The sequence below is a fragment of the Onychomys torridus genome, chromosome 12 (genome assembly GCF_903995425.1).
Source record: "Onychomys torridus chromosome 12, mOncTor1.1, whole genome shotgun sequence".
Taxonomy (NCBI): domain Eukaryota; kingdom Metazoa; phylum Chordata; class Mammalia; order Rodentia; family Cricetidae; genus Onychomys; species Onychomys torridus.
The window spans coordinates 35842717-35864894 of NC_050454.1; the positions used below are offsets into that span (position 1 = coordinate 35842717).

Below are 22178 nucleotides of genomic sequence, written 5' to 3' on the forward strand. Positions count from 1 at the left end.
AGACCCAAGGATCACCCAATGACAGAGAAATGGATGAGATCTACATGAACACCTTGGACGACAGTGGGAGTAATGAAGGACAAGGTTTGAGGGAAAGAAAGCTTAGTGGAGCAGGAGATCCCAGCTGGATCAAGAACAGAAAGGGAGAACAAGGAATAACAGACCATGATAAATGAAGACCACATGAGAACACGAATAGGCAGAGTGCTCGAGAGGTCCCCAGAAATCCACAATGATATATCCTCTGTAGTCTGCTGGCAATGGTCTAGAGAAAGCCTGATCTGACCTAGTCTGGTGATCAGATGACTAAACACCCTAACAGTCGCCTTGGAACTCTCCTCCAATAACTGATGGAAGTGGATGCAGAGATCCTCAGCCAGGCCCCAGGTGGAGCTCCAGGTGTCCAACTGTCGAGAAAAAGGAAGGTCTGAAAGAGCGTGAATTGTTGAATCCAAGATTGCAAAAAGCACAGGGACAAATAGCCAAATGAATGGAAGCACATGAATTATGAACCAAAGGCTATGGAGCCCCCAGCTGGATCAGGCCCTCTGGATAAGTGAGACAATTGAATAGCTTGATCTTCTTGGGAGGCACCCAGTCTGTGGGACCAGGATCTGTCCTTAGTGCATGAGCTGGCTGTTTGAAACCTTGGGTTTACACAGGGACACTTTGCTCAGTCTGGAAGGAGGTGACAGGACCTGCCTGTACTGAATCCACCAGATTTAAATGAATCCCCAGGGGTGCCTTGATCCTGGAGGACATGGGAATGGAGGGGAGGGACTGGGGGGAAGGTGAGGGTGGGGGCGGGAGGGGGGAGGACAGGGGAACCCATGGCTGATGTATAAAATTTAAAACACATAATAATAAAGAAAAAAAAGGAAAAAAAAGATTCTTAAAAATAAATAAATAAAACAAATTTAAAAAAAAAGAAAAAGAAAAAAGTTTATGCAGAGTCAGTTGGTGAGAGAATCTGTGCAGGGAGTTATGTCTTTAACGTTATCAGCCAGACTTTTGCAAGTGAAGAACTTGCACTAAAGTTGCTTCATGCCTGACCTTGGTTCAACAACCAGACACCTGGGAATGTGTCCTTGTGTGGTTCATCTTCAGGGGTAACTGGTCTGCTTTGAGTTTGCTGAGGTCTTAAGTCAGCTAATTATAACTGCCTTTATAACTGAAAATACTGTTATTTTCCTATGTCAGCCTGAGCTATGAAAAATATCATCATACTATTCCTATTCATCAAAATTATACAGTTTAAGAAGAAATCATCTTCCTGACTATCCACAGATAAATATGCCCAATATACCATGGCAAAAATACACTACCAATCCAGACTGAGTTGTAATAGTACATGAAAAAATCACAGACAGAAACAACCAGTTTCTAGATTCTGTGGCCTCATAAGCCTTGCTTGACAAGGTTCCTCCATCAGAGTCTTACTCATCTGATGGGTCGACATCTGAATTAATTGCCATCTGCTGTAATATGTCATGGACCGTAGCATCCAATAAAGACCCCAGATGCTTCAGTCCACCCTTAAATCATCCAAATCATCTAAGAGTCAGATTCAGTGTATCTCACATCAGTAAGCATAGGTTCTTGTCCTAACTCTATGGAATGGTTTGGATCCCATCTTTTGGCTTCTCTGAGCACTAGTTTTTAATAAATAAAAAGAGAAGTTATCCCCTGATAATATAAGTGAAAATTGGCATCATTTCTTTGCCCATTAATTTGACAGTTAATAGAATAGTTGAGAGTCCACTCATCCCACAGTACACATATTATGTTTGTAGCACATGCCCTAGAAATTATACAGGTCCACTTCTCTTGCGTATATGTGAAAAAACAGCATCACTACATGAACAGTGGAAAATGAAACCACAACTAACCTTAATTTAACTCACCCATACATGAATTAATAAATAATATGCTATAACATAGATACACTGTGATTATGGTTCAAGTATTTTTTAGACAAATGAATGGCCCCTTCAAACTTTGGCAGTTGTGAATATAACTGCTATTAACACTCATGTACAAGTTATAGTATGACTAAAATTTCTTAATTTATTTCAGTAAATAATCACAACTGTTAATATATAGTGATTCTTCATTTTAAGTGTTTTATATTTTTAATATAATTTTTAATTTATTATTTGAGATTTTTATATATGCACATAATGCATTTTGATCATATTCGCTCCCCAATGCCCCTCCAAATTCTCCCAGACACTTCTATATCCCCTTGGCAACTTCAGGTTCCTGTTTTCAAATAGCTCATTGAGTCCAGTTGACGAAGCCCATAAATGCATGGGCCATGCACTAGAGCATGGCCAGCTCACCAAGGCAGATAAACTAAAAAAAATTGGCTTTTTTACCTGGCAGCATTGACTGTCAATACCCTCTACAGGTAGGGTGGAGCTCATGTGCTTCCCTACCCTCATGCAGAGATTTTTTTTTTAATTATTAAGATGGAAGGAAAATTCAAGTTTCAAATAATGGTATACTTTGGTGTAATTTACATACCATTAAAACACCTGAAATATAATATGATTTCTTTATAGCAGTTTTCCTACAAAGTAATCTACATATTCATTGTAATCACCATGAAAATTCTAATACAATTCTTCACAGAAATCAAAAAGATAAAAAGTGGAAATATATGGGCAGCAGTGGTGCATGCCTTTAATCCTAACATTCAGGAGGCAGAACCAGGTAGATCTCTGTGAGTTCGAGGCCAGCCTGGTCTACAGAGCGAGATCCAAGACAGGCACCCAAAACTACATAGAGAAACCCTGTTTTCAAAAAAACCAAGTCTGAATAACAAAAACAAAAACGAAAAAACAGCTGGAGGTATTACCATCCCCAATTTCAAGTCATAGCATAGAATTATAGTAATAGAAACAGCATAGTACTTGCTGGCATCACAAAAAGAGGTTCATTGATCAATTGGATATAATCAAGGACCTACATATAAACCCACACTCCTTTTGCCACTTGAGTTTTGACAAAGAAGACAACAATATGCATTTGAGAAAAATCTTTAATAAATGGTGCTGGCCATACTAGATGTCTGCTTATAGGAAAATGAAATAGATCCATATCTATCACCCTTCACAAAACTCAACTCCAAATGGGTAAAGGACCCCCACATAATACCTGATCCTTGACTCCCATAGAAGAGAAAGAAGGGAATAGGCTTGAACTCACTGGTACAAGAAATGACTTTCTGAATAGGACCCCAATAACATAGCAGTTAAGACAATAAGCTAGACCTTAGAAAAAAAAAGTTTCTGTACAGCAAAGGACACCATCACTCAAGTGAAGAGACAGCACACAGAATGAAAAATAATCTTGACCAGCTTTACATCTGATAGAGACTTAGTATCTACAATACATAAAGAATTCAAAAAATTTAAAAATGAAGAAACAAATATCTCAGTTTAAAACTGTAACATAGAACTAAACAGAGTTCTCAAAAGATTAAATACAAATGTCTGAGAAATATTTTTTAAATGTTCAATATCCTTAAACAGCAATGAAATACAAATTGAAACTTCCTTGAGACATTCATAAAAATAAAATATTTTACACTTGTCAATACAGGGTGAAAAATAACAAAAATGGAAGTAATACTCTAGTTTAGACTCTTGGATTCTAAATTACTGTAGCAGGCAGAAGAATTGTGTTGTCTGGTCTTAAAGGCCAGCTGCTCCATTAGGAACCCTTGAAGAGCTCATTAAAAACAACCAATATCATTGCCTACTAGACCATACCCTGACCATGCAACATCTAAACTCCAGGCCTAGCCAAATTGCATATACTGTCCTCTGGTCCAGTCTGGTGAGCTTCCTGAACCCTAACATGCCTTCACCTGCCCCAACCCCCAGGTCACATGACCTTCGAACCAGCTCAGTCCCACCCTCAACCTTCCCACCCTACAGGCTTGAACCTAGTCTCATATCCTGCGCACCATGCCAGTCCAGTGAGTCCCAGACACTAACATACCTGACAGATACGCAACGTCCAGACCTAGCCCAGGACACACTTTTGTGTGCCTGCCCAACCTGGTGAATCCCTAGAACCAAACCTACCCTGAGTATCCCCAACCCAAAGGCCTAGCCTAAGTTGCATAGCCTGTACGCTGGCCTACCCTGCTGAGTGCCAAACAGGCTGGCCCACTCAAGTCATCCTCATACCACCAGGTAAAATTTGTACACTTGTCCCATTTGTATGCCTTCTGGCTTACCACTGAACTGGAATCACCCCCATTCCTCCAATCCAAAGTAAACAAAGTATCTGAAGAATTGATCTACCAACTCCTCACACTTATCTGAAATTAACTAAGCTTGGTCAACAAAATAAGCAAATTTCCTCTCAATAGAGTCATCCTAGAATCTCAAATCGGACATCCCAGTGAAAGAGGTCCACATGTCCAGGTCTCATCACAAAAACACAAACAGTATGAAAGACCAAAGCACTATGTCTCCCCCTCAAATTCACCATCCTATAGAAATGTTTTCCAATGAGAATTAACTAGGTGAACCTGAGTGTAGTAATATCTTTTTCTGAAAATACCTTTTACTTCCAAGTAGACTGAACTTCTACCAGACCTTACAATTAACTTAATAAAATGCTTTGAGATCATTTAAAGCTATTCACTCCATCTTTGATCCTGCTGTGTTCCCAGCCTGTTTGTGTTCAACCTACTTTGAAGAAAATGCAATAAATTGTCCTATGCTTTGCATTTCCCATGTAACCAGCTTTTACAACCTACGTGGCAGCAGTGCAGCCTTTAATCCCAGCAGTCAGGAGGCAGAGACAGGAAGATCTCTGTGAGTTTGAGGCCAGCTTGGTCTACAGAGTGAGAGCCAGGGCTGTTACACAGAGAAACCCTGTATTAAAACAAAAACAAAAACAAAAACACAGAAAATGCATAACTCTATAGTGGATACTTGTTCCATCTATGACCTTGGGGTACCAGGCCCTAGGGTGTGGCCTCTTGGCTAGCTTAAGACCTGAAGAGCACATACTCTTGGATAGTGGTCACACTGAATCTGGTTTCATGAAGTAATGCGAGACCAGTCCTCAGCCTTCCAGGACCCTGTGACAGATTAGCCTTATTCTGCGTTAGTGAATATCTCCATATAATTTCTGGAAATAAGCCTAACCAAGAAGGTGAAGGACTCTACAAGAAAAACTTTAAATGTCTGGGGAAAGAAATTAAGGCATATACCAGAAGATAGAAAGACTCCCCAGTGCTCATGGATTGTGAACTAATATTGTGAAAATGGCCAATGTACAAAAAGCAACTTACAGCTTCAGCCACAATCCAAATCAAAATCACCATGACATTCTGCTCAGAAACAGAAAAAAAAAAGTCTTAAAATTCATATAGAACCACAAAATACCTCAGAGAGTCAAACCAATCCTGAACAGAAATAACAATACTCTAGAGATTACTATACCAGATTTCAAGTTATATTACAGTTATAGTAGGAATAACATGATACTGGCAAAAGCACAGACAACAGAACAAAATAGAAGACCCAGAGAGGAGTGCATATATCTATAGCAATCATATTTTTATTTTTATTTTTTTGGTTTTTCGAGACAGGGTTTCTCTGTGTAGCTTTGGACCTTTCCTGGATCTCGCTTGGTAGACCAGGCAATCAGATATTTAACAAAGATGCCAAAACAAACACTGGGAAAAAGATAATATCAAATGGTGTTGGGAAAACTGTAATATAGTGAAATTTGTCCTGAATCTATCACCATGCACAGTAATTAACTCCAAATGGATCAAAGACCTCACTATGAAACCTGCAATGCTAAAACTCCTAGAAGAAAATACAGGTAATACCCTACAAGATGTGGGTATAGGAAAGAGCTTTCTAAGAAGGACTCCATTTGTCAAAGAATTAAAGTCAGCAATTGGCAAGTGGAGTTGATAAAACTAAAAAACTTTGTACAGCAAAGGAAATAGTCCACCAAATGAAAAGGAAGCCCACAGAATAGGAGAGAATCTTTGCCAGCTATATATCTGACAGGGGATTAATATCCAGAATATACTAAGAAACCTAAATAAATAAATAAATAAATAGTTAAAACAAATGACCCAACATATCTGAACATAGAGTTCTCAAAAGAAAAAGTGTCCAACAGAAGTCTTTAAAAGTGTCTGCCATGCCCTGCAATTGAGAAAGTGCAAATGAAAACTCTGTATCATCTCACCCTAGTCAGCATGGATAAGGTCAAGAAAACTACTGACAACAGATGCTGGAGGAGATGGGGGAAAGAAGAGCCTACATTCACTGTTGGTGGAATTACAAACTGCCACAGCCACTCTGGAACTCCGTGTATTGAATTCTCAAATGGCTAAAAATCAAGCTACCATATGACCCAGCTGTACCACCCCTTGGCCTGTGCCCAAAGGACTCAACATCCTGTTCCATAGATACTTGCTCAACTATGTTTGTTGGTACTCTATTCACAATAGCTGGGGAGTGGAAACAACCTAAACATCATTCAGCTGATGCCTGGATAATGAAATGTGCTACATATATACAATGGAATAGTATTAAGCTGTAGAAAATGAAATAATGATATTTGTAGGTAAGTGGACCTAGAAGATATTATACTGATTGAGGTAACCCAGACCCAGAATTGCAAATGCCATGTGTTTTCTTTTATTTGTGGATCCTAGCTATGAATCTTGATACATGAGTATACCAACTGGAATAATCACAGAAAAATGGAAATTAAAAAGAACCAATGAGTGGAATAAGAGACTCTAAAGAGATGGATAGTGGAACATAGCTGCTCTGAAGAGGGAAATGGAAAAAGGGGGTAGAATTTTCTGGGGATGGAGGAGGAAAAATAGTACTGAGGAAGGAGAAAGGGACAAGGAACACTAAGGATGACTGAAAAATCCATAGGGGAACATATTACTTTCTGTTGACTTAAAGAAATATAAATATGTATGTACATGTGCATAAATAATTTAAGTGAAGTTATGCCACTTGAGGTGATAGTATGCTCCAGAAGACATAGACTATCTAAAATTATCTCCAGTACCAGGCTTGGGGAAACTCCCCATTGAGTTGTTGGCCAGGAGAGTCCAAGAGATTCCCCCCAAACAACATAAGCTTCTGTCAGTGCCCTTGGTTGCCTCCAAGAACTTGAAAGTAAGACCCTATTGCTGAAGACACCACACACTTCAGACACAGGACTTAGAGGAATGGAACTGTAACTGATCTGAAAGCCCCCTCCCCAAAGACTAATTCACAAAGTATCCCAAGATGCTATGCATGCTTCCAAGGGAGAAACGCACTCAATAATCCTACCCACCAGTAAAACCTACAAACCAAAACAATGACAAGCATGGCAGGATATCCCCAAAAGTATAGAAGTAGCATGTAGTATATCTTAGAGTAGCCAAAAAGCCATCTAATTGGACTTAAAACACACTAACTAGGAATAAATTCATGTACAGTACTGTAAACCTAGGCAGGTACCAGTGACTGATGAGGTCACAGATTCCAGAAGAGAACCTACTGCTTCCACCATGATAAACCAGTTTAATTCCTACTTGCATTCTAAATAACTATCCTTATATCGACAGATAAGTGCAGCACTCACCCCTCATTGAAGAAGCTTCTTTCTATAGCAGATGGAGATAACAACAGAAAGCGACAACTGATTGAAATGCAGAGAACTGTCCTTGGGAGGCCCCCACTAATTGATGCATATACAACACAATTCCTACACCTAAGGCTCATGGAACGTTGTGGAAAATTGTAAGAGCTGAAATGTCCCAAGAGCCAGAGGATCTGGAGGTCTGCTTTTAGAAAGTGTTTTCTGTGTACAGCACAGTAGGTATACTCAGAAAATCTTAACAATATGGTCACCAAAAGAACACCACCACAGTGACAACACCGGTTGACATGCCAATGTAGCTGAGGGAAATCTCACAAGGTCCATCCCACCCCAGATGAAGAGCTACAGGAAATAAATGGCTGCCAAGAGAGGAAGAATCAGTCTTCTCCAGGGAGGGGCCACCTGATGGGTTATCCAATCCCAAGTGTATAGGGGGCTCAGAGGTCTCTGCGCTCACAGACATGCACCAGGGGAACCTGGAATGTTAAGCACACATGGTTGTTCCTTCAAGGGAAGGAATGCAAAATCTGCTTTCCACCCAGAAGGCTGGAGCTGATGTGCCTTCTAGCCTGGTGACCCTTGTGTAACCTGGGTAGCTGGAGAGACTTTCTGGCACCAGACCCTCCTCTAGACCCTTCTAGTAAGCTTGTTTTGATCAGTCCATCTCTAGAACCTACCTTTACAAAGACTTTGGATGTAGTCACATCTGATCTGTGTTTAGCTTACAAATACAAAGATTAGGCATGCTTTGTTGTGCATGCAGGATTGAGTTCATCATTACAAGAATAGTTTCCATCCGATGGTGCTGTGTTTAAATATATCTAAAATAAGCCACCTGGGGTCAGACTCCCCAAGTTTGAACCAACACTGGGCACCAAGTCGTGTGGTGCTGAATCACCTTTTCAACTCCCACTCTGCTGCCCGGGAAGGTCACAGAGACCCCTGCACAAGTGGTCAGACTGAAACACATACACGAATGAGTGACAATAAACGTCATTGAGAAGGTTGAAGTTATGTATACATATGTATCAATATATATGTAATAATAATAACAAAGCAGACATAGGAAGAGTTGGAGAAGAGGAAGGAAGAGAAATGATATAAGTATACTACTCATGTATGAAACTCTCAGCCAAAAATGTTAATGGTTAGCATTAATACACACACACACACACACACACACACACACGCACACGCACACGCACACGCACACGCACACACACACACACATCAAGACCACAATCCTCAAAGATTCTGCTTCAGTCTAGACAGGCACAAACATGAACACCGCCAAATCCTTCCAAGGAATCTGTTAAGGTGCTGTCTAGAATAATATGTATATACTAGGGTCATCTCTTCCTCAGTTACAAAGCTAAAGACAAGCAGGCATAACACACAGTCTTGCACCATAGGAGAGACTGCCAACCATCAGAGGTGCTTTCTGCTTCAAACCCAAAACTCTCCAGGAGGCTGCCTCATTCATTCTCAGGCAAAGATCGAGGTGGTTTCTGTGTCTAGGGTACAACTGGAGGATCTGAGAGACACTGAGGGCAACCTACTCCGCTGAGCCTCATTGAGGTAGGGCACAGCATGGTTTCCCCAGTGTGGACAGGGGAGAGGGTAGCATTGTGAGCAAAGCTGTAATTCTAGAGTCAACAAATCAGAAGACTGGTAAGAAACTGGAAAGGCTGGAACTGCCAGTGGAAAGTTCTGGTGTGTTGTGTAGTTTAATACTGATCAGAGCACTGGTTCTCAGCCTGGAAAAACTATATTTTGAGGCCATGCACAAAATATCCAGAAAGCCATAAAAGTACCTATGATATCTAATCTTCACCCACATCCTAGTAAATCAATTTCTAGGAGTGAAACCTAGGACTGACTAACTTACTCACTCTGTCTGCCTTCCTTCCTCCCTTCCTTCCTTCCTTTCTTTCTTCTCCCAGTCCAAGTCCTCCAGTACTAATACTTTTGCAACTTTTTCTTCAGACAGTTTTGTAGAGCCCAGGCTTTCCTCCAACTTGCTGTATAGCCAATATTGGCCTTGAACTCTTAGTCCTCCTTCTTCCACCTTCCAACAGCTTAGATTATAGGTATGCAGCACCAATACCTATATTACCCCTCTTTTCTAAGTTTGGTTGGGTTTACCAGCTGCATCACTAAATGAGGGGAGACAAGATAACTACATAGCAATTGTCTTGGTTTGTTTTCTATTGATGTGATAAACACCACAGCCCAAAGCAAGGGGAGGAGAAAAGCATATATTTAGCTCATCCATCCTGATCATAATCCATCATTGAGGAAAGTTAGGGCAGGAACTCAAGACAGAAATCAAAGCAGAGCCCACGGAGGAACATTGCTTCCTGACTTGCTTCTCAAAACTTGTGCTCAGCTCACTGTTTTTATAACTCAGGACTATTTGCACCATTCCAGGTGGGCTGGGCCCTCCCAAATCAATCATTAATTTTAAAAATGCCACACAGACTTTCTTACAGGCCATTCTGATGGAGGCCATTTCTCATTTGAGGTTCCCTCTTCCCATATGATTGTAGCTTGTGGTAACTTGACAGAAAATTCACTAGCACACAAGGCTCTTATTGCCAACAGGTTTTACATGTACTAATTAATTTCATCCTTATAACTATTGTCCTTACCTTAAAGATAATGATGCAGGCCTGCATATCATATATTTCACCACATATCTCACAAGTCTTGTTGTGACAAAACTAAGTGACAACCTAAGTGTGTGTCCAAAATGGATAAAGGAAGGAAATTGGTATTTTTGAGCACCTACCACCCAATTCCATGAGGTTACAATTTTTCTCTCCATTTTTACATTTGACATGAGAAATTCAGATAGACTAAGCAACCTGCTCAGGTCAACTGACTAATTGCCTGCAAGACAGAGATGTGTCTGTCTTTAGATCCTCATAATCTCTCCCGTCATTTTACCCTTTCTTCAGAAACTCATTGTCATAATTATAGTGAATACCTATTGAATGCTACCTCTATAGCAGACACATCACTGAGCTTATTCTATAAAATATCTAAAGAAAAATTCAATATGAGGTTTTGTGTCATAAAGACAAAACATCTAGTTGTTTAGACTGCAAGGACTCAATGCCCCATGTGGCTGGGGATCCATAGAAACATCCTCAAATAACGAGCCACATGGCAACTTACAGACTAATAGAAATGGGTTAATTTAAGATATAAGAACAGATAGCAAGAAGCCTGCCATAGCCATACAGTTTATAAGTAATGTAAGTCTCTGTGTGACTGGTGGGTGAGAGAGATTTGTCCTGACCATGGGCCAGGCAGAACCAGAAAAACTCTAGCTACAAATGGCGCCCAACAGGTTGGCAAGAGTTTCCACCTAAAACCTGAGAAAAAAGATTCTAAAACAGAGTTAAAAACAGCTTCCTAGTTGTCTCTCTCAAGTTAGCAGCAGCCTGCAGGTTTGAGCTACTATGGCGGGTTCCTGGCATTTGAGCTTGACCAGGAGTATGGCAGGAATGAGGTGTCTACAAGCAGCACATTACGCTGCATGGTGGATTTAGTCTTTGCTAGTACAAAAAAAAAAAAAAAAAAAAAAAAGAGAGAGAGAGATTTCTGGGCTACACACTGCTTTGATAGAAGCATAGAACCATTGTTTCTAAGAGTTGATGGCTCCCAGAGCTGGCGGTAAACTGTACCACCACCATGTTGGGAAGCTGAGGTAGGCGGAGGCAGCAGCCACAGCAGCTGTTTCAGTCTTAGAAAGCTGCAGTTTAAAGCAATAGATTCACAATAAGACAGATTCATATGGAACAAGACTTTAAATGCTTTACAATGTGTGTAAAAATGTATGTAGGCTCGGAAGAGGAAAGTATATATTATATATACAGTTATATAAAGAAATATATAGTTTTTAAAAACAAAGTCTTTAAAGAGATAGTAAAGGTAGTATAAAAAATAAGCCACATAAAGATGGATATTACACAGAGAATCTGGATTGTGTTGTCTTTGGGATTTTTAACTGCAGAAAAACATTTAATCATAAAAACTGTTGAGTTAAACCAATATGTATATTTTAAAGGTACCTTGACTTCAAAATTTGGATGTAAGGATGTGTTGCTTTGGAAAGGAGGCTCTGCTTTTGTTTCCACAGAAAGCCAGAGACTATGGATTTGTTCCAGATTAAGATACATCAGGTTTGACCAGCCAAGATCCCCTGAAAGTTCTCCAATGACACCATGGCCCAGATGATCCAACATCCAAAATGGTTTCAAGACAACAGGCTCAGACAATACACCCTCATGGACTACTCCATAATCCTAAAATTTTCTTTGTGTCCCCATAAGATACAGTGCCCCCTCCAGCAGGAAGTAGTAAGAGAAGCTATGCCCAAATTCCCAAATATACCAAGCTGGCTTTGGAGATGGAATTGGTCAGCTCCTTCTCTAAACCCAAGCATATTCCTAAAAGAAAGGGTTAAGAGATTCTTATGTCCCATATCAGAAGAGCCCTCTGGTGTGGGACAGAGAGTTTGCATTTTCCTTTTAACAATATGCTTTCTCCATGCCAACCTGTTGGGCGCCATTTACTACACAGTGCCTTGTCTGGTCGTCATCCAAGAGGCTTCTTCTGGTAGCAGATGGAAGCTTGTGCAGAAACCCACAGCCAGACATTATGTGGAGAGAGAGTCTCAGTTGAAGGCCTCTATCCAGTCCCTCTCCTAGGAGATAGGGGAACCCCAAGGAAGAGGTGGGGAACAAATTGTAGGAGTCAGAGGAGTGAGGACACCAGAAGAACACCACCCTCAAAATCAACTAAGCAGGCAGGGCTCACACGAGCTCACAGAGACTGAAGCTGCAATCACTGGGCCTCCATGGGTCTGCACCAGGTCTTCTGCATGTATGTTATGGCTGTTAGCTTAGTGGTTTTGTGGGATTTCTAACAATGGGAGCAGATGTGTCTCTGTCTCTTTTGCCTACTCTCGGGACTCTTTTCCTCCTATTGGGTTGGTTGCCTTGTCTAGCCTCAATAGGAGGGCTTTTATTCAAACCAAAATCCACTGAATTGTTACCTGGTACATTGTGCTATTTCCTCTAATTAACCTTGTTAATTAAAGCAGCACAATTTGCACCTATCATGGTGCTAAATACAAATGCTAATTGTAGCACAGATTATTGGTTGAACTCCAAGAACATAAGAATCCCATCTAAATGAACTAGATGTCATCTAAGTGAACTAGACATGCCTATAATATTTCTTAATCATTGTTTAAGTACTAATACAGAGTTTTTTTTATCATAATTAAAACCCTGTAGATATCTGCCACCCATAATGTAAGACCATATCAGCAGACTCCCTGGAAATTATTGACTTCAATTTGGGAAACACTGAGATAAAAACATTAGGAAGAAATGTGTCCAGATAACTAATGAGAGAAAATTCCTTTTATAGGAATATTTCAACTAATAAATATGAGACAAAATGGTAGAATATAGAACTTAACAAATCTTTAATTTGTGACAATGTTAATCAACAGTTGTCAGGCTATAAGAGAGATACAATCAAACAAAATGTGGACAAAAGTATTCTTCCAGGAAGGAACTTAACCTCAGACCCAATCTGTCTAGATAACTATGAGTTTATAGGAATTAGAGAGACTGAGAATACTATTGAATAAAACAAAAATCATTCAATATTTTATTTTATGGAGATAACCATACATATTCTGTTTAAATTTTTTAAAGTAATCTGTTTTCTTTTGTTATGATGAAGTAAAGAGAAGCAGTTACTCAGCTCGTTATGGACTGCTGGCTTTTATGTATGGTGTGGCCTTCTCACTTATGGTTACCCAACAGATACCTGAACAAGATTTGGCCCATCCATGGAAGGGGTGGGATATCCTAGTCCTCTCTGTCCCCAAGGATACATAGACAGTTAACAGTTGGTAGGAATCATTTCTTTGATTTTTTTTTTTTTTGCCAGGCCTGATGGGGCTATCCAGACTCCAGTTCCTGGCCATCCAGGAAGTGTTAGGAATGGATCCCTCTCAGGGTGTGGACCTCAAGTTAAAATACACGTTGTTGGGCCGCTCCCAAAAGTTCTGTGGTCACAATCCCAAAGTTATTGTGGGGAGAAAGAAAGATGTTTTCTCTGTTGGTATTGCCACTCATAAGTTGCCAATCCTCCTGTAAGTAACTCCAATTAAACTCTTTGGTTCACAGGCTACACAGGTAAACTTGTTTCTATAATCCTTTTGGTACCCTATATGAGGTAAATAGATGTCTGTTTATGTCTCCTCAGAAAGAGTTCATGTGGTGGTATTATGATCCCCCAAATATTGTGTGACCCTAATAAACTTATCTGGGGTCAGAGAACAGAACAGCCACTAGATACAGAGGCTAGAAAATGGTGGCACTCACACCTTTAATCCTAGCATTCCAGAGGTAGAGATCCAGGCGAGTTCAAGGCCACACTGGAAACAGCTAGGCATGGTGACTCACACCTTTAATCCCAGGAACTGATGGCAGAAAGCAGAAAGGTGTATAAGGCATGAAAAACTAGGAACTAGAGCTGGTTAAGCTTTTAGGCTTTTGAGTAACAGTTGAGCTGAGATTCATTTGGGTGAGAACACAGAGGCTTCCAGTCTGAGGAAACAGAATCAGCTGAGGAACTGGCGAGGTAAAGTTGGCTGTGGCTTGTTCTGCTTCTCTGGTCTTCCAGCATTCACCCCAATTACTGGCCTCAGGTTTGATTCCATTAATAAGACCTCTAAGATTCCTGCTACAAGTCCACACAAGCTCACATGTTTTTAAGGTATAGTATCAGTCAGTCCCATTTTGTTACATATGGCATCACAGGTAAAGTAAAGTGTGTGTAGGAGGGAAAGATTAAGAGGAGGACTATCCTTTGATAATAACCCATCTCTCAGAAAGTGCTGGAATTCCATAATGTTCCATCGAACTCTGCAGAGAGCAGTACCCGTGATGATCAAACATCTTTGCACCAGGTCCATAACTTCTCAGCACTGGGCACTTCAATCTGGGTAATTTAAGGTTTTTAATCCTTCAACACTTAGGGCTCAAAATTCATTCAAACCATAGTAACAACTGTTGTCGAATATTATTTTAAGGTGTGTTACTTTTGTTTATGTTACATTTGTTTAACTCTGTTAAGCTGTGTTACTTTGCCTGTCTAAAACACCTGGTGGTCTAATAAAGAACTGAATGGTCAATAGCAAGGTAGATGAAAGGATAGGCGGGCCTGGTAAGGCAGAGAAAATAGATAGAAGGAGAAATCTGGGGAAAGGAGGAAGTAGCCAGAAAAGGAGGAGGACATCAGGAGCCAGCCACCCAGCTACACAGCAAGCCACAGAGTAAGAAACAAAGTAAACTTATAGAAGTAAGAAAAGGTAAAAGCCCAGAGGCAAAAGACAGATGGGATAATTTAAGTTAAGAGATGCTGGATAGAAACAAGCCAAGCTAAGGCCAGGCATTTATAATAATAAGCCTCCATGTGTGATTTATTTGGGAGCTGAGTGGCAGAGGGGAGAGGGGGACAAAAAGAGCAAAAACAACCAACAACAAACACCCAACCTACTAATGTAACAACTCAGTAGCACAGTGCACCACAGAGAAAACTTTGAGATCACATGGATTTTGCATTCTATAACATCAGATAGTATCACAACATATATTGATATTTGGGAAATTCGAAGTAATGTACCTATAGAATGTAAGTATGTCACTTCATACAATCCAAAAGTCAAAAAGTTTCAAGTGCAGCCATCATAACTTAAAATTATTTGTAGACTGTGGATATTGCAGAGGGCTTGGTTGTGTTTCATCAAACACAGACTTAAACAAAAATTATTGTGGGGAGAAAGAAGTGGATGAGAGGATAGATAACATTAGTGTTGAGTTAGTTAGTGGACCAACTATGCTATTTGCTGTATTTTTAAATTTGCTTAAAATTTTCCTTTGAAGGAAAAATAAAAAGATGGAAAAATGAAGAGGTCTTTTTTTCTGCAAAAGGCCTGATGACAGAGCAAAGTATCAGAAAACAAGGTCATCACAAGATAAAAAGCTTTACCCCCAAGGCTTACAAGGGGGCAGTTAAGGCTACTAATGCTGATGTTGACCTTGAGCTTCCAGTCTTACTAGAACTATATTGCCTCCACTTCCACCGCCCTTAGCATTTACACATACCACATTGAAACAATCTGTCTCATGGTCCAGCTCTTCTCTCAAACTAGAGTTCCTTAATCATCAGTGCTCCCAGTCTGCATGTAAACTGTTCTGCATGATTTGAATAAAATCTTTAATTTTTCAGTTAGACTAAAGAATCCTAGAATATCTTGTTTATAAATTAAACACATGGAAAAATTACTTCAATGCCATCTTTCCTTTGAAATCAAGATTACACACCAAAAAAAAAAAATGTGTAAAAAAAAAACAAAAATAAAAAAGGGACAGATGTGTAGGTGCACACCTCAATTTCAGATATGAAAAAATAAACAGCTCCATGAAAAATGGCTAACCCAAGTACAGAAAAACAAATGGATTTACCAACCATCTTTTCCATTCCCTGATACTGAAAGGCCATTGTAAGGGAAACAAGGCCCCCCCCCACTAGCTCTGCTAATTGTAGATTCAGTGGAAAATACTGCACTCTGCCCCCACGCCCCATACCAGAAAAGTTAGCCCATCATGCTGTGCTAACAGGATGCTTGCAGGATGACCGCCTGCGGTTGTGCTTGCAATATAAATTGCTTGAGAAGAATGCTTGCAAAATAACCCCTTGCTAGATAAGCTTGGAATTCGTTTACCTACCCAGACTCTGAGAAAGACCGCGGAGACATCTGGTCTCCAGATGTCTGCACTCTGGATGACCCCGCTCCCCCGCCCTGATAGAACCGCCTCTTAAAAGGCCTGCGAGCCTTAGACTCGGGGTCACCGGCTACTTCTCGCGCTGGTGGCCCATGAGCTCGTGCTAATAAAGCTTCTTTTGTGACCCGATATCGGAGTGAAGCTCTCTGTTTTGGACGCCGACCCTAACAATACAACACTTAAAGTCATTATTTCAGCCCTACCAAATCCCCACCTGGGATTCTTTTCCTATTGTATAAAAGGTCAAATACATAAAGTCATGACAAAAAACTTCAAGGTCTATGCAAATGAACAAAGGGAACCAAAAGGAATCACTAACCCTCTCTAGTCTGCTGTTATACAAGTTGTCCTCTGGGCATTTCCAACCTGGCTACCTGTCTATGAGGAAAAGCAAGGGTCTCCAAGAATACCTAATATAGAGATCTGCAAAGTTCTCAGAAATGGGCCTGCTGTGGGCTGCAAGTATATGAAATAAACCTAGAAGAGTCAAGGAATTCTTCTAGAAGAAAATCAAATATCAGGGGATATTTGTTGTTATTTGGCTTTTAACTTATCAGCTGTTTTCTACTATCAATTTCTTGTGCACCCATAACTCCTAGACCATAAAACAGCAAACAGTATAAGCTTCTCAGACCTACTGCTGATCTGAACTAGGTAACACCCCTACAGAGACAATGCCTGTCTCCTAAGATAGTAGACACGTAGCTTTGTTTCTTGTGCAAATGAAGCTCAGACCATCCCTTTCCTTCAGGCTTAGTGACATTCCAGAGCTGTTGACTCAGGACAAAAGGGTTTTTTGGATAGCCAGGTGCAAGTGAAGGCTGGGGCAGAATTCCTGGTCTGAGCAGAGTTGTGTGGTTGGAGAAGGGAGTACAGGGTAGAGATTTGGTGAGTAGGGACTGGGTCTGTCAGGAGAAGAGGAGGAAAATAGGGAGGACAGAAGGATGGAGGAGGAGGAGGTCCAGAGCATAAGAGCTTAGTTATTACTAGAGCTATGAGAGGGCAGAAAAGAAGGGACAGAGAGGAACTGAGTGTCAGAATGGAACTGAAGCTGTGTAGATAGCATTTTGTCTTAGAGCAATAAAGTGGACAGACAAAAGAGCCTGGTGTACTTAGATTCCTTTCCTTCAGAAACCCCCATGCCAGCCATAGTGTCTTCCCCAGGACCCTGAAAGGAATCTTCTCAGGGAAGGCCCCTGGGAAAATTCCAACATGTGCCAGAATAAATGTGACATCTGCACAGGAATTTATGTCACTACCTGAAACTGGAGTGAGCTGAGGAACAACAGGGCTATAAGAGTATAGGAAACCTGGTGACATTTTGTGCTTCATGTAAGCAATTAATAATTAGGTAATTGTGGTCCATGTAAATTATGCACTATTTGACATTCAAATGTCATGATTCATTCTATATTTTATCTGGCAACCCACAAAAGGATTTCCATGGGGCGATGCCTGTTTCAACACTTTTGGGTGTGGACAGGAAACCTGTATGTGGTTTTAACACTTCTGCCTCAGCAAAGATTAACTCTAGGAGAACCTTATGAGGGATGACTAGGAATATGAGAAGAGCTGAGATGTAACTAGATGAACATATGTCCTCAGCTTCAATCCCTTTTTACTATACTTCACTGACAAATAAATAAATTAATAAACAATAGACATTTAATTAAGAATGACAAAAGGCAAGTGATATGCAATCAGTTCCATAACTTAATGATGGATCAGAGAACTACCTGAGCAATAAATAGATGACCCACAAAGAGCTACAAGATTTTCAAATCACTCCCTGTGTCTACAGTACACACCCTAAGGGACTTCAGAGATCCTCTACAGAATGGTATCTAGAAGTTCTATCCAGCTCCACTATTCAGTGTCTGCATCCAGTATTTCCAGACAATAGCCCCACTGTTCAAAAATTGGGCCACAGCCCAATAATAATTAAGAAAATGGCTAACTGAGATTAGGGAGGCAGAAGAAAGCCAGAAGTCCCTGTATGCACATTAATTGATCTATTAATCAATACACAGGGCATTTGATGCTTATTTAAACAGAGGTTAAGGACTAAGAACTCACTGTGGACTAGGTACTTACAAAATGTTTTATGTGCAATGTCTTATTTGTCCAACTTGAAAGGTTACAAATTTCTACTTGCCTCCTGCTATTCAGAGATAGTGAAACAATAAATTCTGAGGAAAGTCCCCATGGCTCATTTAATGGCAGAGTGGAGACTTGAATCTGGTCTGATGACTCCAGAGCCTAAGCTGTTTTCCATATGTTCTCACACATTTCACAGAGACAGAGCAGTCAGCTTTCCGGGACAAAGATGGCTATCATGCCCGGGCAATACAGGATAAAGACAGAGTGGCTAGAGGTTGGGACTGAAAGTCTTCTGTACCTCTGCTAAGGATCTTGGCTGCAGGGTGTGTTTCTCTACAAACTAATAAAAGACAAAAAGAAGAAAACGAAAGAGGTATATCACCTCCCATTGAACTGCTCCTCAGCCAGGACGGTGTTAAGAAAAGCTTCAGAGCAGAGAAGCTATGTGGTCCAAATGGCATTTCATCAAGATTAACCTGTCAGCCGTGCCCAGAATATATGGCAGGGAGAAAGAGCCAGCAGGGAGAAAGAGCCTGCAGGCGAAGATGCAATCAGGAGGCTATTGTAGATGCTCATTTCTCAGTCTGAGTCAGAACAGCATGATGTGAACAGAAAATAAAGTGACAAACATGAATGACACTTAATACCAAGCTTAAAGGAAGAACAGGCCCGCCCTAGGAACCTGTGTGATCAAGACTGTGGTCTTTGATGGCTCCGAGAGGGAAAAGAAATGGGTAAATGCATTTCCAGGGCAAGTCAGTGACCCTCCCTGCTCTCCAAGGTATGTGCCTCACCTGCCTGTTTCTTGGCCAGAACCCACACTTGAAGGAGTCAGGAACCTTTCATGGGTCTGTCAATCCCACAGGTTTTCTCATTGTTGAGCAAGGGTTTGGTGTTGGGTGAATCAGTCAGTAGGCAGAATCTGGCAGCCTGTCTCCACTTCCCTGGATATTCCACACGGGAAGAGGCTCTGTCAAGGCTCAGCACTAGTGTGACTACCTCAAGAGGCTTTCCTTTCTGAGATGTTTGAAATTACATTATTCTATGTAATATCCATAGAAACTTATCTTCACAGTATATATTATAATATGGAATTTTATGTTTTTTCTTTAACTTCTGTTGTGTTTTTACCTACCTCTTCAGGACTGCTAAGCTCACCTATTTTCACTGTGGAATTCCCAGCAGCCAGACCCACAGTACCCAGCAGAAGCAAAATGCAAACTTAAATTCTCAGTAACCCAGCTAGCAAGATGGCTTAGTGAGTACAGGTGTTTGCTTGCATCCAAGCCTCATCACCTGACTGCCATCCTAGGAACTAACATGGTAGATGGAGAGGGTAGACTTCCAGAAGATGTCCTCTGACTGCTACACACATGCCATGCACATCAAGGTGTGCATGTGCACACACACACACACACACACACACACACACGCACACACACACGAAATAAATGAAATAAAAATTAAATTCCCCAGTCACCACATTCCTTTTATGAATTGTAAAGTTAAGTTTAACATTTTTGTAACCAAATATATTTAAATATTTTCATAGAATAGTTTTTATTCCTTTCTTCTGTTTTCATTTATTCAACATTTCCAAACTACTATGAAAAATATGACCACAGAGTAGTAAATTGAAAACAAAACACTCATTCATAAAAGCATCACTGCAAATTAAAAAAAAAAAAAAAGAATTCTCACCAGCCAGAGACTGAAAACCACCTCAGAAATCACCAAACTCTGGCTTTCTATAGAAAAATTCTCTACAGACTCAAAAGTGTTCTACTATTCTGGTTTTAGGAAGAAATTCCATGGGGATAATGGTTTGGGGACAAGGCAGTGTTATTTCACACTGGGAACACATCTCAGATGAGATGTCACATTTCAAACAACCATGTGGGGGGTAGTGGTTGCTTACCGCTCTTATGGGGGGGTTCTGGTATGCCTTACATACTTAACAAAGACTTGAATAAGAGAGGAAAGGGGGAGCAGAGAAGCTAGCACCTTGTAAACACACACGGGTCTACTCCTTTACAAGAGTTATTCCATCTCATTCTCGTACCCCACAAGGGAAGGAGGTAGGAGAACCACCTTCATCGACAGACGTGTGCGTGAAGTGGTCAGGAAACTTACACGTGATCACATTATCCATGGAGTAAAAGAAAGATTCAGAACGCAGCCTCCCTTCTGCCTCTCCCTACACCCACAACAGCCATTCACAAGTCAGCTCAACACAACTACAAATCACATTCTCTCTGCTGCTTTCTACTTTGCTTCAGTCGGGCGCAGCCCAGAGGCAGTCTAGGAAGAGACCTGGGGTTCCAAGAGTTCCAACAGTCATCAGTGCAGCCATCCATGTCTCCAGTGCCAAGGCCTGGGACTAGAAAAAGGGCCGACAAACCCAAGATAACCAACTTTGCTTGCGTTCTGCCGGGTGACAGGCACTCCATTTCTATCATTGTGTGGAGCGTTAGATATAACCAAGTTTGGCTCCGTGGAGTCTGTGCTTCCCTTTCCCCATCCCTGCTCTCCTTTGCAGCTTACCCTTCTCTTCTCTCTGCCCTCATGTGACCCGAGTCCTTTTGCCCTTGCCCCTCTGCTCCTCCTCCTTGGACACTCTCCTTGGCTCTTTTATAGCTTTTTAGGCTTTAACCACATGGATAACCGCTTATGGATGGACACATATGCCTTACACAATTACAAGATCTGCAGATAAGTGTGAAAGAATCAGTTTGTTACTTGGAGCCAAATTTTCGTTTTTTTCCTCCCAGTGCTGAGGAGTACACCAAAGGGCTTTATGCGTATTAGGTGAGCATTCTGTCAGCTGAGCTATATCCCCGGCATGACAAGCACTCTTCCTCAACATTATCTCCTAAAACTCTTACCACCCCCAAGAAACTAGTGTTATTATTATACCCCTTTTCTAAAACAGAACTGATTTTCAGAGAGATTAGATTATTTGTACTGCATCTCAAATACGCAGTCCAGTCTAGACTCAAATACGAACCTGTAATCCCAGCACTCGGAAGGGAGAGCAGGAGGATCAAGAGTACAAAGCTAGCCTCACAATACAGTGATTTTAAGGCTAGCCTGAGCTACATGAGACCCATCTCAAAAAAGGAGGTGGTAGGCCACAGGAAACACATTCTCAAACCAAAAGTTACTCCAGAAATAGAAAACTAACCGTTAGGTGTTTGAGGACAGTTCTTGCTTCTGAGCTGTTCATCTTGCTTAGTGTCGATAGATCAAGCACTTTAGAATTGCCACAGCAGGGAAAAGAAAGAACCAGCTACGACTGCAGCTTTGTTCCTCACTTAAAGCTGAAATTTTCTAGAATAAAGAGGAAAACAATAAGCGAAAACTTGATACCTCAAAGACAGTTTTACACAGCCATGCATCTGTGTACATACACGCCAAAAGCAACTAGCATACAATATTAAAACTTATCACACTTTTACCTTAACCCATTATTCAAATTCACCACATTTTTATACTTGCCCAAGTCCTCAGTACTCATATTTGCCGAAGATGCACTATGCT

General features: G+C 40.8%; 1 protein-coding gene across 1 annotated transcript in view; it reads right to left on the reverse strand.

The window, feature by feature from the left end:
- LOC118593847 (transmembrane protein 45A-like) overlaps positions 1 to 21864 on the reverse strand; it is a 39751-nt gene extending 17887 nt beyond the window's left edge. Inside the window, exon 1 of the mRNA XM_036203436.1 lies at positions 21823 to 21864. Coding sequence (XP_036059329.1) covers positions 21823 to 21864 — 42 coding nt within the window. The remainder of the gene's footprint in view (positions 1 to 21822) is intronic.
- Positions 21865 to 22178: the final 314 nt, after the last annotated feature.